The sequence below is a fragment of the Equus przewalskii genome, chromosome 1, assembly GCF_037783145.1.
Source record: "Equus przewalskii isolate Varuska chromosome 1, EquPr2, whole genome shotgun sequence".
Taxonomy (NCBI): Eukaryota; Metazoa; Chordata; class Mammalia; order Perissodactyla; family Equidae; genus Equus; species Equus przewalskii.
In genome coordinates this window covers 106,338,331-106,357,594 of record NC_091831.1, presented here as the reverse complement: position 1 = coordinate 106,357,594, position 19,264 = coordinate 106,338,331, and the positions used below count along the sequence as shown (strand labels likewise).

At 42.5% G+C, this 19,264-nt stretch overlaps 1 protein-coding gene across 3 annotated transcripts in view; it reads right to left on the bottom strand.

Moving 5' to 3' along the window:
- LRRK1 (leucine rich repeat kinase 1) overlaps positions 1–19,264 on the bottom strand; it is a 121,204-nt gene that overhangs the window by 62,484 nt on the left and 39,456 nt on the right. For 2 of the 3 annotated variants that reach the window (XM_070620299.1, XM_070620307.1), the window contains exons 3-6: positions 17,882–18,045; positions 10,614–10,785; positions 6,473–6,652; positions 5,891–6,039 (exon numbers count right to left, since the gene is read on the bottom strand). In XM_070620299.1, coding sequence (XP_070476400.1) covers positions 5,891–6,039; positions 6,473–6,652; positions 10,614–10,785; positions 17,882–18,045 — 665 coding nt within the window. Of the gene's footprint in view, positions 1–5,890; positions 6,040–6,472; positions 6,653–10,391; positions 10,490–10,613; positions 10,786–17,881; positions 18,046–19,264 lie in introns of those variants that run through there. The other variant, XM_070620316.1, reaches the window with a different exon arrangement.

The window sequence follows — 19,264 nt, the reverse complement described above, 5'->3', positions numbered from 1 at the left end:
GCTTGGCTTTCAGAGAGGCACCGATGAGCCAGAGCCAGGAAACCACTTTGGTTAGGTCTGACTTGGCTCTGCTTTTGCTCTTTTAAAAGTGTGTCCAGACCTCATGGTGTGGGCTCTCGGACCTTCTTCACCAGACACCAGCAAAACCTAAGCTCCCCCCAGCCGCTGCCGGTAGAAAACCAACGTGGGCTTCTCTGCAGCCCATTTGCCAGCAGAGGCAGGTCCTGGCAGCCTGAGAACTAGGCGATGCCTGACACAGGCGTGCAGGAGGGCTCGGAGCCTCAACTCCCACGGAGGCTGCAATTCCATTAGAAGTACCGACCTTCTGCAGGGGCAGGCAGAGCACAAATACACACAAAACAAGATGACTACTTCAGCAAGGTCACTGCCACGGATGCCAGCAAAGTCAAGGGAGTTTTCAGGCTGTGTAGACATGGCAGCAAAGCACCCTTTTTATGCCTGCCCTTGTCTAATTTTCTGAACTGAAAATGCCAGTTCAGTCCCACTGCACACCTGGAGAGACAGCAGCACTTACCTCTGGTTCCTGAGTCATCGTCCCGACTGCTGGACCCCTCTGGGCTGCCCCTCTCTTATGCCAGCAGCACAGAAGGAATGTGCTGTCACAGGGTAGAGATCACGGCAGCCACAACTGCCCACTGCAAGGCACTTGCCTTTGAAATTCACTTGAATAATAAAAATACCACTTGCTTTGGGGAAGCCCAAGGAGCCCTTATGACTCAGGCCGCACTGTAATTTCATTTTCCCTTCTGATTCTACCAAAAACGGCCAAGGAGAAGAAAAGCAACATTGTCTTTTCTTTGTCTTCTTGTTCTTGGAATGCATGCTCTGTGCCTCTTTTGGCAAATGTAGCAGGAGTTATCCGTAGAAAAGATCGCAGACATAGACGTCAACCATCTGCTTTCAACCTTTATCCAAGAAAATCAAAGGCCCCAGCTCTCAATCTTGGGTGCACACTGGAATCACCTGGGGGAATTTTAAAAACTACTGACGTGGGTCCTACCCTAGAGATTCAGATTTAATTAGTGTAGGGTGTGGCCTGAGCATGGGGATTTTTAAAAGCTCCCAGGGATTCCACGCACAGAAAAGTGTGAGAACCACTGTTCTACATGAAACACCTGGAGGGTCAGCTCAGGAATCATGACATGGGAAAAGCCCCAAGTTCAGGAGGCTCAGGTTCTAGTCTGAGCATCACTGTTTAGTATCTGCTGTCTTTGGACAAGTAACAAAATGTCTCTACAGCTCAAGATTTTCATCTGTAAAACAGCTTATATTCCTTGTAGTTCTTACCAAGGCGTTCTAAGGATCAAATGTGATAAGAAAGTGCTGGAAAAAACACCAAGCACTACCTCAGTGTAAGGGTCAGGTGGTCAGTATTTCCTTTTGCAATGCAAGGCTAATATTCAACTAACATTTATGGAGCACTTCCTGTGTGGCAGGCCAACTGTACAGCTGCCCTTCATGGGGGACACTCTAATTATCCCTGTTTTATAACTGAGAAAACTATAACAAGGCACGGAGAGGTAACAAGGGACAGAAAGTAGAATATCAGTATTCTTTAGAAACCAGGAAACCTGCTAAAATAAGGAAGGGTAAAAAGAAAATAGCAATAGATATAATACAAAAAGATGGTAGGAATAAACCCATATGGCAGGTGAATTGAGTGGATTCCTCAAAGACACACTCTTGGATGGGATGAAAAACTGATTGCTGTTTATAAGAAATATACCTAAGACAAAGAAAAACTGAAAATAAAGGTCTGGGGAAACTTATACATGGTCAATGCAAAGAAAAAGAGGGCAGTGTGGCCATGTGACAAGGATATAATCCCACTTTTAAGGACAGAAGCATCAGTAGGAATAAAGTAGTTATTAGATATAATGAAACAGGTCAAAACGGGTCATAAAACCATAAACTGGCTATATGAAGCAACAACTTGTAGAATTATATGAAGAACTAGATAAAAATCAGTAGAAGTAGGAAATGTATATATTTATATACACTCATACATATGTATGTACATATATGTGTGTGTATTTCACGTTCTGATAAGGAAAGCCAGCACAAATAGACAGCACATGAAGGACTCGAACAATGCAACTGACAAGCTAAAGTTAGAAGGAAAAAAAGACTGAAATAAATATTTAACTCAATAAGTCTGAAAAAGAATTCCAATAATAATAGCAAACATCTCTTATGAACTTACCATGTGCCTGGCATTGTTATTAGAATGTTACAAATACTATCACATTTAATTTGCAAGCATCTCTCTGAGACAGGTATTTTATCTTTCTGTTTTACAGATGAGGAAAGCAAGACACAGAGAGGCAAAGTAATCAGAGGAAGGGCTTCAAGCAGCAAGGCCTGGAGCCCTGATTAGAACAGGAGGTCGCGTGCCAGAGCCTTGCCTAAACCACCACACCACAAAACACAACAGACATGTTCAAGAAGAAAATGTGAAGAAGGTTTCAGCACAGATAAAAGCTAAAATTAATGAAATAACAAACAGAACAAATCTCACACACACACAAGAAGTAAAATCTAGCAAGTTTCTTGGCAGGACCACTAGCATATATAAATTCCTGGCTGGTCTGATTAAGTTTGAAGGGAAAAAGTATAATTGTCCAACGTCATAAATGAAAAGGGAAATATAACTATATTATAGAAGAAAAGAAGTACCAAAAAAACGTAAACGCAATACACCATGATGGCAACTTAAAAAGTCTGAAGGAAATGGATGATTTTCTACCAAAATATAACCTCCTGAACTGCAAATAAGGGAAAGAAGATAACCTGAATTGACCAATGACCTCAAAAGCAGTAAAAAAATAAAGACCTGTTTTATCTAATTAACCTTTAACAATAAATAATTACTGTAAAACTTCTCTAAATCGTAATAAGGTGGAACGTTCCCCAAATCTATTTATAAAGCTAGCATAGTCTGATGACAGAATCTCATAAAAACAATAAAAATTAGAAATTATACATTGCTACCTATAAATATAGATCCAAAAATTACAAATAAAATACTGATCAAATCCAGCAGTAAAAATGTCAATTAGAATTTATTACAGAAATTCAAGGTTGGGTCAACATCAATCATCATCATTTATTACACCAACAAATTAAAGCAGAAAAGCTACATGAATATATCAACAGCTGCCAAAAAGGGAGCTGACAAATTCAGCAGTCTTTCATAATAAAAATTCTAAGCAAAAGGGAATACAGGGAAAGTACTTAAACATAACGAGTCTATTTACTAAAAATCTACAGCAAATGCCCATAAATTGCTGATGCCAAGACCTTTAAAATCAGGAAGAAGAGAGATATATCTGCTATCAGTATGATGATTCAACTTTTGAAATTTCTAGTGACAAAATAAGATATGAAATAAAATAAGTTACATAAATACAGTCATACATCGATTAATGACAGGGATACATTCTGAGAAATTCATGATTACACGATTTTGTCATTGTGCAAACATCATAGAGTGTACTTACACAAATCTAGATGGTATAGCCTACTACCCACCTAGGCCACATGGTACTAATCTTATGGGACCACCATCATATATGTGGTCCATTGTTGACCAAAATGTCATTATGTGACACATGACTGTATTAGAAAAGAAGAGACAAATCTGTTTTAAATTTGCAGATGGGGGCCAGCCCAGTGGCCTGGTGGTTAAGTTCGCATGCTCCACTTGGGCAGCCTGTGGTTCACCAGTTTGGATCCTGGGTGCGGACCTATACATCGCCTGTCAAGCCATGCTGTGGTGGTGTCCCACATAGAAGAACTAGAAGGACTTACAACTAGGATACACAACTACGTACTGGGGCTTTGGGGAGAAAAACAAAAGAGGAAGATTGGCAACAGATGTTAGCTTAGGTACCAATATTTAAAAAAAGAAAAAAGGGAGAAGTTGGTAAGGGGACTGGATAAAACATAAAGAAAGGAGCTTTTCTCTGTACCAGTAACATCAGGTTGGGAATGGAAATGGAAAAGAATTATACATATTCCATTCAAATAGTGGCAAAAACAATAAAGAAGTCACAAACTAACAAGACGGGTCCAGAACCTTTGTGAAGAAAATGACCAAATCTCATTAAAGAACGTAAAAGCTGCACAAATAGAGTCGCCGTAGGAAATGCACAAAATGGAAGGACAAATGTCTGATACCAGTCAAGATACATTTGAAAAAAACAAATAACGAGTAGGAAACTTGCATTAATTAATACATGAAATGCCTATTATCAAAACAGTATGGCATTTACCCAGAAACAGATGAATAGTCCAGTGCGCCAGTACAGAGAATCCCAAAATGTATACAGGTGGATAGTGGGGAAAATGACAATGGTGACATTTCAATCCAGAGGAAAAAGGAAGCTCTATTTTAAAAATTGTGCTGGAATAACTGACCATCTATCTAGAAGAGGTGAAAGCCAGACTCCCTCCCTCATACCACATACACAAATAAATACCAGAAAAGTTAAAGCTTACAATGTAAAAAAATAAAAGAATGTAAGTATTGCAAGAGATTCCATGGGAATATTTACATAAAATGGAGGTGGAAATGACCTGATTATATAACTCAGATGGCACAAAGGAAAAGATAGACATATTTGATTATATATATTTTTTATCTTTGGTATCACAAACAGACAGAAAAAAGAATGGATTGGGGAAAATATTGGCAACATGCATGATAAAGGTTTAAAATCTCTGACACAAAAAGACCCTCCAAGTGAGAAGGAAAAGACAAACAGGCTTTTAGAAAAATAATCAACAAACAGTAACAGGCCACTCACTTAAGGGGAAATGCAAATAGCTCATGAAGATAAGAGAAGATGCTCGATATTCTTAATAATAAAAATGTGGACACTAAAACAAGGAGATGTCATCTCACTCATCGGACTGATGAAAATTAAAAGGCTCCTGGATATCCAGGGCTGGCCAAAGTGTGGGGACAGAAATTCCCACATAATGCTGGGGAAAGTGGGAATGAGCACAGCTTTTTGGGGGGCGTGACTCCAAAGCAGTCTGCTTTTAGGACTTTGATCTACGTAAGCATATATTTGAGAAAACCGGGCCATGTTACAAGAGGCAAAAACTCAAAATAATCCAAATGTCCGCCAATAGGAGAAGCGCTGAGTCAACTCAGCTATATTCACTCTGTAGATTTAAGATACGTATTTAAAAGAATGAGTTGTAGCCACACTGACTGATCCAGAGGGAGTCCATGACAGGTTGCTAAATTTAAAAAGCCAAGTTTTTGTTATTAAAATGGAAAACTAACTAAAACTAAATCCTGTGTATTTTTCCAGTTTTATTGAGATATATTTGACATACGACATTGTGTAAGTTTACGGTGTACAATGTGTTTATTTGATACACTTATCAAAATGATGACTGCTGTAGTATTAGCCAACGCCTACACCACGTCACCTAATTACCATTTCTTTTTTGTGGTGAGAACATTTAAGATCTACTCTCTTAGCAACTTTCAAGTATATAGTACAGTATTATTAACTATAATCATAATGCTGTACATCAGATCTCCAGTACTTATTATCTTATAACTGAAGTTTGTACCCTATGATCAACATCTCCCCATTTGCCCCACCCCACAGCCCCTAGCAAAGTATCCACTCTGTTCCTATGAGTTCGGCTTTTTACACTCCACATATAAGTGAGATCATATGGTATTTGTCTTTCTCTGTCCGACTTACTTCACTTAGCCTAATGCCCTCAAAGTCTATGCGTGCTGTCACAAATGGCAGGACGTCCTTTCTCATGGCTGAAAAGTATCCCATTGTAGAAATATACCACCTCTTCTTTATCTCTTCATCCACAGGCAGTGACTACTCACCATCTTTCCCGGACAACTGCTGGGCAAGGCACTAGCTTCGATGAAATACTTCCTGAGGAGATGTTTGCTGGGGTCAGGACTGTCCAATAAGATGTAGGAGCAGAAAAAAGCCCCATGCCGAAGCAGGAATATGGCAATGTCTTCATTCCCTAAAAGACGGAAAATGGAAAGCTAAGGGCATTTCAGATGCAGAGCGTGTCACATTGTCCAAAACGGGAGATACTGATGTGTGAAATGGAAACAAAAAGCGCCCTTATGCTGGTTGAGCTTCCCTATTGCTTCCCTTGACGCATCGAGTTCCTGTTAGTGAGAGAATCTTTGTGGGATTTTGCTCTTTAGAGTAGGTCCCATTTTGCCCTTTGGTCCCATTTGCCATAGTTGGTCCCTGTCCCTGAAATGCCCCTGCAGATGCGAGTAGCAGGGCATGGGGAAGGTGTACAGACATTTTGATAAAGAAGCAAAGAACACGAGTTGCAAAAGCCTCCACACAGGCAATTTGAGAGCCAGGGGTGAGTGGGAAGAACCGTCCCACATCTCGAAACTGCGATGGTTCTCGTGGGCGAGACTGACCAGGGGACCCACCTGACTTGATGGCCGCATAGAGGGGTAAGCGCACGATGACCGGGAACTCGTTCTTCCTGACCGCGTAGCTCTCCGGGTCAGCCCCGTGCGTCAGGACAAGGAGCTTCACCACTCCCAGGTGGCCTCGCTGGCAAGCCAAGGCCAGCATCCAGTTCAGCAGCCGCTGGGGGCTGCAGTGACCTGGCGGGAGACAACAGGGCAAGGGAAAGTCCCACTGAACGGTACTGGTTGCTCCCACTCTGATCTCCTCTTTGACCCTTAATAAAACCCAACTGTCCTGTTCCCAGCTGAAAGTCGCTTCTGTTCAGTTGACCGTGTTTCCTGGAATAGTCCCTCTGAATCGCATGTGACAGTCCCCACATCATTATAAACCCACCTGCTTGTCCAATGACACCAAGTGAGGAAATGCATCATTCAAAACAGCATATACAGTGTGACTGTAACAATAAAAAAATGTATGCATGGCAACAAGACTAGAAAGAAGTACCTCAGTGTTGCAGTATTATCTCTGGGTAGTGGGACTGTGAACACTCCCCTAATTCCCTTCCCCATCGCCAGTGCTGACCTCACCCCTAGAGTAGCATGACACACAGGGGTCAGGGCTGTGGAGACAGGGAGGTGAGGGTTAAAATATTTTAGCTGTGTAATCTTGGGCCAATTTCGTAACCTCTCTCTGCTTCAGTTTACCCATCAGTATAATGGGAATAAGAACATCCATCCTCCCCAGTTTAATGTAAGGATTACATTAATTTAATGTAAGGATTAATGTATGTCAAGTGCCTGGCTCAATAAATTGTCATAATATGTGTCAGGTGCCTGACATAACTCATGTTATGTCATTATGTTCTGAGAGTAATAACACTTCTCTACATTTCTAAATTATCTGTAATACACATATATTGCTTTCATAGGTAAAAAAAATAGCTTTAATGGAAGAAATAGATCTGATTCTCCAGTGTAAAACTTTGAGAATTACTCCTTGAAAGAACCGCCTACTTAATTCCAGGATGAAATAACGCTTAACACATTGAGTGAAGAGGGACAGCGTGGGCTGAAATGTCACAATATCTTCAAGTTCAAAGCAGCACAATGTCTTTTGGATCTAGCTGCCATGGAAAAACGACCTCACCCTCCACACTGAACTTCCCAATTGCATCATAACATTGTCTCATTTCCAGAGGTGGAGAGTCCTTAGGAACCCAAGTGCTCCCAAGCAAGGAGAGAGTGGCCCTCTCAGCCACGATAGGAAATTGACCAGGAATTAGGGGTGAGGTCAGGATGGCAGGAATTAAAATCCAGCACATCAGGCACCTGGCAAAGAGCCTGGGCTACAGCAGGTGCTAAATAAATGTCCCTTCTTTTCCCTCCACTGATAACTTGAACAATTCAAAGGAGGTGGTACATGAACAGAGATTAAGGAGTGATCCCTAACTCACTTACTACAAGGATGGCTAGGTAAGAGAAATCCAGTCTATGCTCTAACTTCTGTTAAGGATGGATATGTGTCCGTGTTAGGAGCAGGCGCTGTATTTCATAGCCATGATTTTAATATGAGGAACCAAAGCTCAGAGAGATTTGGGAACTCGCCAAAGGTCCCACAGTTGGTAAATGGCAATGTCAAGATTTAAGCCCTGCTTTATCTAAAGCCAGAGGGTGCTCTCTTAACCATAGGAAACCCCATGTGTATTCTCTGAGGCCCAATCCAACAACACTGAGACAGAGCCCCATTTTGGTCTCCATGCTTCCTCTTCCTCATCCTCTCCATCCCTGCTCAGGTACAGAGACCAGGAATTACATAATGATGTACTTCAGATGATGCTCACAATCACATGGTGAGGTACCCACCCCTCGTAAGCTTCTCATCTCTCCTCTTCTGGAACCCTCCCTCGTCTCTAGCTGCCTCGTGTGTGTCTTCTGGTCTTACATTACTTCTGACAATGGCTGCCTTCCTCTACAGTTTGGGGATTCCCAGAGGGAGCACACTGTTTTGCCCATCTCCACACTTTCGGCAGGGCCCAGCACAATGCTCTGGACTCCTTTAGCCCTCAGCAACTCTGTCCCCAGTTGAAGATAGGATGCCCCTGGGAGCAGCTGAAAATCGTGCTCAAGTCCAGCCAAGCTCCCTGCTCTGCAAAAGCAGGCAACCCAAGCCCTTTGCTCACCTGTCTGACAAGTAAGCTCCTATTCACCCTGCAAAGCCCAGCGCAGATGTCAGCTCCCTCTGAAGACCCCACCCTTCACCCAGACGAGACTGTGTGCTCACAAATCGCTGTGGAAATACTTCCACCTCAGCAGAGTTACGCTGCACAGAGTTACTCTTTTCTGCCTCGACTTCCTCTGCTTGACCAGGAGCTACAAAAGGGCTGGGACCACCTTTTAAAATCTCTTTGTGTCTCTCAAGTTCTGCAGAATGTCCAGTACTTGGAAAATGTTCAATAAATGTAAACTGTACAATTCAGTGAGTGAGTCAGCTAGCATGTACTCTTTGGGGCTAGAACACAGCTACTCTTGGGGATCACTGAAGAGAGGTGTCAGACACTGGCTTCTCAAGGGCACCCAGGCTCCTCCTTGCTCTCCTATTTCTCACTTGACCCAATCTGCATCTCTGGGCCTTAACACTGCCCTGATTTCTATCTATAACTTCATTCTCCCTCCAGATATGTGAGAGGGGCACCAGCTTGGAACCAACTCTGAGCACAATATCTATCTCAAAGCACACAGCAGGACACCCTCTAACAGTGTGACTACATAATTTGTGGGGCTCCATGCAAAATGAGAAAAATTGGATCCCTTGTTTTAAAATTATTAAAAATTTCAAGATGGCTGGGGCTGGCCCAGTGGCACAGTGGTTAAGTTCGCACATTCCACTTCTCGGCGACCCGGGGTTCGCCGGTTCGGATTCTGGGTGCGGACATGGCACCGCTTGGCACACCATGCTGTGGTAGGCATCCCACATATAAAGTATTGGAAGGTGGGCACGGATGTTAGCTCAGGGTCAGTCTTCCTCAGCAAAAAGAGGAGGATTGGTAGCAGTTAGCTCAGGGCTAATCTTCCTCAAAAAAAAAAAAAAAAAAATTCAAGATGGCGAGTGCAGAGTGTTAAACCATGTGTGGGACTTCTGTAAATGCAAGGCCCTGTGTGATTGCACAGTCACACACTCACAAAGCCGGCCCTGCTCCCAAGCAAACGCCTGTCTCCCAAAGACCACTGCTAAGGTAATGCCTCAGTCTATAGCTGTAGCGATGCCTGGACTTGCACAGTGTCATGGATCCAAGGCCACCATGAGAAATTAAAGGAGACCAGGACACCTTGAGTCTAAATTACTTGTTACTAAAAAAGCAACAAAGCATGGAACATCCAGACAGTGTAATATTCAGTGATAAAAAGTAATGCGCTCTCAAGCCATGAAAAGACATGGAGGAAACTTAAATGCATATTTCTAGGTGAAAGAAGTCAATCTGAAAAGGCTAGGTACTGTATTAACCCAACTATACGACATTCTGGAAAAGGCAAAGCTGTGCAGACAGTGGTTGCCAGGAGGTGGGGGAGGCGGAGGTGAAGAGGTGGGGCACAGAGGATGTTTAGGGCAGTGAAGCAGTTCTGTATGATGCGGTAATGGTAGATATACGTCATTATGCATTTGTCAAAACCCACAGACTATGAAACCATAATGTAGACTATGGACTTTAGTTAGCAGTAATGTATCAGTATTGGTTCATCAATTGTAACAAATGTGCCACACTGATACAAAATGTGAATAAATAGAGGAAACTGTTGGGGGTGGTATATGGGAATTCTCTGTACTTTCCCATCAACTTTTCTGTAAACCTAAAACTGCTGTAAAGAATAAAGTCTACTAAATTTTTAAAAAGGAACACAGATCCATATTCTTTATCAAACACGGCATGAGAGAATTTACCTCATGAGTTAAAGAGAGTGAGGTGTGGGACGCGGTGCCGCCGTTGGCGGGCAGTTTTCCCTTTGTTTGGATTGTCAGCTGGATGCCCCAGATTTCTGGATCTCCTGATTGGTGGAAGTGTGAAGAAACAAGCATTTGGGGGTGAAGTCCCCCAAATGCCTGTCTGATTCCTAGGAAGAGGGTCTCCTGAGAGGTATGAGGGGCTCACGCCCTGGGATTTACCTGGCAAAGACTCGAGTAATTCCTGCACGACGTCAGTGTGCCCAAAATGCGCTGCTACCACGGCTGGGTTGTCATCGGTGGGCTCTGTTGGCAGCTGTACCCGCCTCTCGGTGAGAAGATACCGGACGGTCTCCAGATCCCCATAGGCTGCTGAGATGCTCAGAAGCTGGCCCTGGTCAGAACGGAAGAGGAACAGGACTTCCGTGAGATGAGCACTGGGCACTGCCAAGAGAAGTGACTCTAAATGCTTCACCAAGTCCATGGGCAAGACCGGAGCTGGGCTGTCCAGGATCACAGCACCAGCCACATGTGGCTGCTGAGGACTTGAAATATGGTTTGTGCAAAGTGAGAGGTGCTGAAAGCGTAAACTCACATGTGATTTCAAAGACTTAGTACAAAAATGGTAAACTTTGATTACGTGTCGAAATGATGATCTTGAATATATTTAGGTTAAACAAAGTAGATTATTAAAATTCCACCTGTTTCTGTTTACTTTTTAAACGTGGCTACCGGAAAATTTGATATTATAAATGTGGCTCACATTCTAGTTCATTGGGACAGTGCTGCTCTCTGCCATAAGCTGCAAGAGGACAGGGACAGTGGGAGTGTCCCCACCTGGCACCGAGTCAGAGCTCAGTAACCATCTGATACAAGTTGTGTGGACCTCAGGAGGAGAAGGCAGCCAGGCTCTCTGAAGGACCACCCTACAGGTTATTCATAAGTGGACGTGACAGACGAGGGGACTCCACAGACCTGAAACTAGGGACAAAGACCCTCCAGCAACAAGCAGTGGGATTCCTGACTTGGTGGCCCAAAGGAAAAGGATGGGGTGGAAATTGGACCTAAACCTGAGTTCTACGTGTTCCAGCCACTCTGGTATTTAAAGGCATTATGAGGCGGGCAGTATATTAATACATGGACAAGGACATGGAAGTTCAGAGAGGTTTCATAACTTGTCCAAGATCACACAGCTAGTAAGTGGCTGCCGTAGACTGACTGTGAAAATGGCCCTGACTTTTCCTGGGCTCCCTGGGTCTGCAAAAAAGATGCTCAGATCAATGCTGGATGCAGTGTTAGATTGCACTACTGAAACTTTAAGTCCTCCTGGAACTTGGCTGCTTCCCATGCCCTTGGGCATCAGCATTGTTCAAGGAAGCAGATGCAGAACCCACGCTGGAGTGAGGCAGCCTTTGCCATGGTCGACATGTACTGAGGACCTGCTATGTGGAAGAAGCTGGGCTGAACACTGACGATGCCAGGGGCAATTTCTGGCTTCCATGAGTTTACAGTTATGTTTGAGTGAGGAATTTGTGTAAAACAGCCACAAGGGAGCATATTTTCCTTGCTGAATAGGTTAGAAAACAAGTGTCTTTGGAGATCAACTTAGGGTGAGAAGGGACAGGATGGGTCTATGGACCCCCAGGGACGGGAACGGATATCTGTCAGGCTCTTCCAGGAGCCAGATTCTGCACTGAGTACTTTACTTGGCCACATTTAATCCTGATAACAGGCCGTATCTGTATTTCCATCCTATGGGTGAGGAAATGAAGGCTTGCCTAGGGGTAGGGAGTTCACAGTCGGCAGAACTAGCCAGGATTTGAACAGGTGGCTCTAGCTCCGAAGCCCACGTTCCCTCCCTTCTACCCAAGGCTTCCGGGGAAACGTGGGACTGGGAGGGAGGCTTGGGTGCTGTAAGTGGAGAGAATGGGCTGGCCATGTGAGGTATGTCTGCCAGGTAAGGCGAGGCACAGTCTAGGGGACTGGAATTAGAGAGTCACATATTCAATACGACCAGAAAAGAAAACCCCACCGGCCTGCACTCTGCCCAGGGCGGGGCCCAGTAGCCCTGCCATTCCAGGAAAGCACTCGCACGAGGGAGAAAAGCCACAGAGATTGATCAAATGATTCGCTGCACATCACCGGCAGCTGTCTAGACTCCAGCCGGTTAGAGGCTTAAAACCCCCCTCCTGCCGAGGTGGCACGTGATGTCACAGGAGCCAGCCCAAGGCCAGGGGGCAACCAGAGGGCCGAGGGGACAGGGCTGGTTCTCCGGCCAGAGACAGCCCAGAGGCTCTATAGTCGGCACTCATTTTAATTCAAACAGCATACACAAGTGTAAGACAAAAAGGAGGCCTCCCTCGGCGCCTCTACCTCCCAACCCCTCTCCGCTCTTACACAGCCTTCCAGAACATGCTTATCCATATATACACACGGACAATCCCATATGAAACCAAATGCTTTCTTCACTTCATTCATTGTAACTTTTTATTGGCATATAACATGCCTATAGAAAAGTACAAAGACGATGTGTTCAGTTTGACAAATTGCCACAAAGTGAACACATCCATGTCACGGCACCCAGACTAGGGAACAAAAGATGACCTGTGCCCAGTCCCCCTCCTGCCCCTTCTAGTCGCTGTCCTGCCCAGAGTAACCACTATCCTTACTTCTAACACCATAGATTTGTTTTTGCTAGTTTTTAAATGTTATAAACGTGGAATTATACTTCATTTCTTTTTTAACTTTATACTTTGAATTAATTGGAGATTCACAGGAAGTTGCAAAGACAGTACTGATAGCACTCGTGTTTCCTTCACTCAGTTTCCCCCAAAGGTAACACCTTACATACTTGTAGTTCAAGATCAAAACCAGTAATTTGGAGCCAGCCCTGTGGCATAGTGGTTAAGTTGGTGCCCTCTGCTTCGGTGGCCCGGGGTTCACTGGTTCGGATCCTGGGCATGGACCTATACATTGCTCACCAAGCTATGCTGTGGTGGCATCCTACATAACAGAACTAGAACGACTTACAACTAGGATATACAACTATGTATAAGGGCTAGAGGGAGAGGGGAAAAAAAAAAAGAGGAGGAAGATTGGCAACAGATGTTAGCTCAGGGCCAATCTTCCTTACCAAAAAAAAAAAAAAACCAAAAACCCTAGTAATTTGACATTAGTACAATGTGTGTATATAGTTCTGTCACTTTGTCACATGTGTAGATTTGTGTAACCATCACCACAGTCAAGATACAGAACCATCTCATTATAATGAAGATTTCCCTCTAGCCAACCTTATGCTGCACCCACCCTTCTCTCCTCTGCCATCTCTAACCCCTGGCAACCACTAATCTCTCTTCCATCTCTATCATTTTGTTATTTTGAGAATGTTATATAAATGGAATCATAGAGAATGTGATCTTCTGAGATTGGCTTTTTCCCCCCTACTCAGCATAATGCCCTTGAGATCCACCTGAGTCACTGCATATTTCAGTGAGGGCCTTTACGTTGCTTGGCAGTATTCCATGGCATGGTCAACCATTCACTTGCTGAGAGTTTTTGGTTGTATCCAGTTTCTGATTGTTGCAAATAAAGCTGCTGTGAACAATCATGCGCTGATTTTTGTGTGCACATGAGTTTTCAGTTCTCCAGGATAAATGTTCAGTAGTGCAATTGCTGGGTCACACTCTAAGTGTATTTCTAGTTATTTAAGAAACTGCCACACTATTTTCCAGAATGGCTGTACCATTCTATATTCTCACCAGTGATGTATGAGAGAGAGTTTCTCTGCATCCTCATCAAAATTTAGTATTGTGACTATTTTTTATTTCAGCTGTCCTAACAGGTGTGCAGTGATAGCTCATTGTGGTCTTAATTTGCATTCCCCTAATGGCTAATGACGTCGAACATCTTTTCTCAGGCTTATTTGCTATCTGTATATACTCTTTAGCAAAATGATTCTTTATCTATTTCATACATTTTCTAAGTGGATTGTTTACTTTTTAATGTTGAGTGTTGAGAGGTTTTTATATATGAACTAGATATGAGTTCTTTGTCAGACGAGTGGTTTGCAAATATTTGCTCCAAGTCTGTAGGTTGTCTTTTCACTCTGTTAATAGGGTCTTTCTCAGAGCAAAAGTTTTTAACTTTGATGAGGTCCAATTTATCAATTTTTTCTTTTATGGATCATTTCTTTTTTGTATTTCCATGTAGACTATCATGTCATCTGCAAATAAAGATAGTTTTATTTCTTCATTATTTTCTTTATTTCTTCTTTATTTCAGATCTGTATGCCTTTCATTTCCTTTCCTTGTTTTACTGCATTGGCCAGAACTTCTAGTAATATACTGAATATAATTATGCTATAATTACTTTTGAATAAAACTTCCAGAATTATATTGAGAATGGACATCCTTGCCTTATTCCTGATCTTAGGGGAAAAGCAGCCTTTCACCATCAAGTGTGATGTTAACCGTAGGTTTTTGTTGATATTCATCAGATTGAGAAAGTTCCCTTCCATTTCTAATTTTATGAGTTTTTATCACGAATGGGTATTACATTTTTTTCAAATGGTTTTCTTCATCAATTGATACAATAATGTGATTTTTCTTCTCCAGTCTATGTCTTACTCCATTTGGACTGCCATAACAAAATACCATAGACTGGGTGGCTTATAAACAACAAAAATTTATTTCTCACAGACCTGGAGGCTGGAAGTCTGAGATCAGGATGCCAGCATGGTCAGGTGGAGGCCCTCTTCCTGGTGGCCAACTTCTCGCTGTGTCCTCACGTGGCAGAAGGGGTTAGGGAGCTCTGTGGGATCTCTTTTATAAGAGCACTGACCTCATTCATGAGAGCTCCACTCACACGATCTAATCACCTTCCAAACGCTCCAGCTCCAAACACCATCACATTATTCAATGTATGAATTTTGGGGGGGCACAACAATCAGTTTGTAGCAGTCTATTGATATAAAGTCTATACTACATATTGATTAATATAATCAATATTGATTGATTATTGCATACTGAACCAGTCTTGCATCCTTGGAATAAATCTCACTTGGTCATGGTGTACAACTCTTTTTACATATTGCTGAAATCCCTTTGTAAATTTTTGCATCTATATTCATGATGGACATTGGTCTGTACTTTTCTTTTTTTTACTGTCTTTGTCTGGTTTTAGTGTCAGAGTAACAGTGTTGCAAAGTGTTTCCTCTTCTTTTCCTGGAAGAGACTGTGTAGAATTGAGATTAATTCTTCTTTAAACCTTCGGTAGAATTCTCCACTGAAACCATCAGGGCCTGTGGATTTCTTTTTTAAGAGGTTTTAAACTATGAATTGTATTTCCTTAATAGTTAAAACTCTATTAAAAGTATGTATTTCATATTGAATGAGTTGTAGTTTCTATTTTTCCAGGATTGGTCCATTTCATCTAAGTTGTCAAATTCATGTGCGTAGAGTCATTCATAGTGTTCCTTTATTATCCTTTTGATGTCTGCAGGGTCTGTAGTGATATTCCCCGTTTCATTCCCGCTATTAGTGATTTTTCTCTTTTCTCTTTGTTAGTTTTGCTAGAGGTTTGTCAATTTTATTGATCTTTTCAAAAAATCAGCTTTTGTTTCATTGATTTTCTCTATTGTCTTTCTGTTTAATTTTCTATTTTTATTTTTAGTGTTTCCTTTCCTCTGCTTGCTTTAGGTTTATTTTGCTCTTGTAGTTTCTTTAGGTGGCAGTTTAGATGATTAATTTGAGACTTTTCCTCTTTTCCAATGTAAGCATTTAGTGCTATAAATTTCCCTCTCAGTACTGCTTTAGCTGCATCCCACAAATTTTGATATGTTGTATTTTCATTTTCATCAGTTCCATGTATCTTTTAGATTTCCCTTGAGACTTTCTCTTTGACCCATGGATTATTTAGAAGTTTGTGGTTAGTTTCCAAGTGCTTGGAGATTTTCCTATTATCTTTTTGTTGTTGATTTCCAGTTTGATTTCACTGAAGTTAGAGAACATATTCTATATGATTTCAATTCTTTTAAATGTGTTGAGGCTTGTCTTATAGCCTGGAATATGTGATCCATCTTGAGATATGTTCTGTGGACACTTGAAAAGAACGTGCATTCTGTGGTTGTTGGGTAGAATGTTTTGTAAACGTCAGTCAGGTCCTGTTGGTTGATGGTGGTGTTAAGTTCTGCAGCCTTGCTGATTTTTTGTCTAGTTGTTCTATCAATTGTTGAGAAACAGTGTCAAAGTCTCCAACTATAATTGTGGATTTATCTAGTCCTCCTTTCAGTTATATCAGTTTTTGTTTCACGTATTTTACAGCTGTCTTGTTTGGTGCATGCATATTTAGGATTGCTATGTCTTCTTGGTGGATGGATCCCTTTACCATTATGTAATATCCCTCCCTGTCCACGCTAATTTTCTTTACTCTGAAGTCTACTTTATCTGCTATTAATATGGCCACTCCTGCTTTTTATTGATTACTGTTTGCACGGCATATCCTTTTCCACCCATTTACTTTTAACCTACACATATTGTTGTATTTGAAGTCAGTTTCTTGTAGACAGCATACAGCTGCTCATTTTTAAAAATCTACTCTGCAATCTCTGTCTGTAAGCTCATGTATTTGGACCATTTATGTTAACATAGTCCTTTCTATGTTAAAGCTTAAGTCTGCCTGCTATTTTCGTTTGTTTGTTTTCTGTTTACTCCGTCTTTCATCTCTCTGTTTTCTTTTCCAGCCTTTCTGTGTTTCCTTAAACATTTTTAAAATTCCATTTTGATTGATCCAGTGTTTTTGAGAATATCTCTTTGTACAGTTTTTCAAGTGGTTGCTCTAGGTATTACATACATAACTTAACGAAGTCTACTGGTTTCAACATTTTGTCAGAGTGAAGTATAAAAACCTTTCCTCCTTTACAGCATACAAGGAATTTATTATCATATGGAAAATTCTTGATTAATATTATGTGAGAAAAAGCAGTATGCAAAACTATGCATACAACGTGACTGTATCTATATTAGAAACAACAACAACAACACGCACGCGTGGATCAGCAGGCTGGAAGAAAATATACCAAAACTGCTAAGTGAGATTGTTTGGATGTATTAGGAATATGGTTACTTTCTTTTCTTTTTTTGCTACTTTTATATATTTCTAAATTTTCTGAGCATGTGCTATTTTTATAATGGAAAGAGAGTGTACAAGAATATACTAGGTGAAACCTTCAGAGTGGCATTTTGTTCCTCACATTTCAGTTACCCCTCCCCTGTCTCCTGGGAAGGCAGGAGTGATGTGCCTAGGGGATGACAGGCTAAGAAGTCACCTCTAAAGGACTGGCACCTGTACATTTACATGTAAAATGAGGTATTTCCAGAACACAATAAAAAATCTCCACTATGATTATGATGATAACAAGAAAATAATCTGAGTGGTAACCTTTGTCCCACCCAGGTCCCCAGTTTTGGCCAGAGGGGCCGGCATGAACCTACCTTTTCCAGCTGGGATATGCTCTCATCACAAGCCTCTCTGAGCAGGTGCCGGGCTCTGCTGGGGTCTCCTTGCTTGTAAGCGGCGTGAATGCCTTCTGTTCCAGGGCATTGCACTGTTGGATCACCGCCTGGCGTGGATGGTTTGCTGCCCATGTCCCCAGCACCTGGGTGAATGGAAGCACACACATAGTGTCAACATCACTGCCGGTGCTGCTCAGGGAATCACTGGAGAGGTAAGCAGGACGTGCTGTCCATGACATAAGTCTAGGGGCTTTAGGAACAGAAAGGGGCTGCCCAGAAATGCTGCCAATGTCACCAAGCACAGCAGACCCTGAGACCTGCACCCTACTGGAGGGACTTCCTGTGTGGGGCTGGTGCTGAAGCCAGGCTGTCTGTGAAGGCACTAGGCAGCAAGTAGAGCTCATGGGGATTCTACAATAAGACTATCCCCTGGAGCCGGTTCAGGGCACCCAAGGGCAGCTGCCTCGTGGGGAACTGCCAGGTTGACCTGACTGACAGCAATGGAGAAGCAGAGGCTTTGGTGGGAGAACTGGTGGTCCAGCCAAACTGTCTCACTGCTGTATCCGTAAGGGGGATATAGTATTTAGTGGAGGAAGAAAGACAAATCAAATCCTAGGGCTGTGAAAATCTATACCTTCTCTGCCTAGAAAACACCACAAAGGGTGTGGGATTTAGAATTGGCAGCCCTCATCCATACCTTCCCCTGTACAAATGTGCCATATTATGATCTTGGCAATACCCTGAAACTGTGGGCCTTGGGACACCCTTGAACCACTGGTGTGATTGGCCCAGGGCATCCCTAAGTTACCTCCTGGCTCTGCCATTCTGGTTATCTGAACTGTGGTGTTGCCATGAGCACCTTGCTATTCCCTAATAGTGGACACTGGCTGTACTGGGTGGGGGATGATGCAGGGCTGCTCCAGGATAACTGAGCACCTGGTGCCACCTGGGAGGAGAGACCAGCCTTGCAGGAGGCCATGATGAGGCAATACCAGGGCATTCACTGAGCAGCCGTGGTAGGCCAAGCACGGTGCTGGGTGCTGAAGATGCAGAAGTAAAGGAAGTCAGCCCTAACCTCATGGAGTTCCCACTCTAGAACAGGGGTTTTGTAGACCCCAAGGGCTGATGAACAAGCTTCAGAGGTTCCCTGAACATTTTAAAATTGCACACAAAACTATGTGTGCATGTGTATGTATATTTTTCTGGGGATAAAATTCAAGGCTTCTATCTGATTTCCAAATGTGTAAGTGAACCAGAGTTAAAAGTTTTATCTCTATAGATATTGCAGAAAAGACTGCAATGAATAAGGAGTTAAATTCTGATTGTGTTCAGTGACAGAAATAGGGAGAGAATCCTAGCATT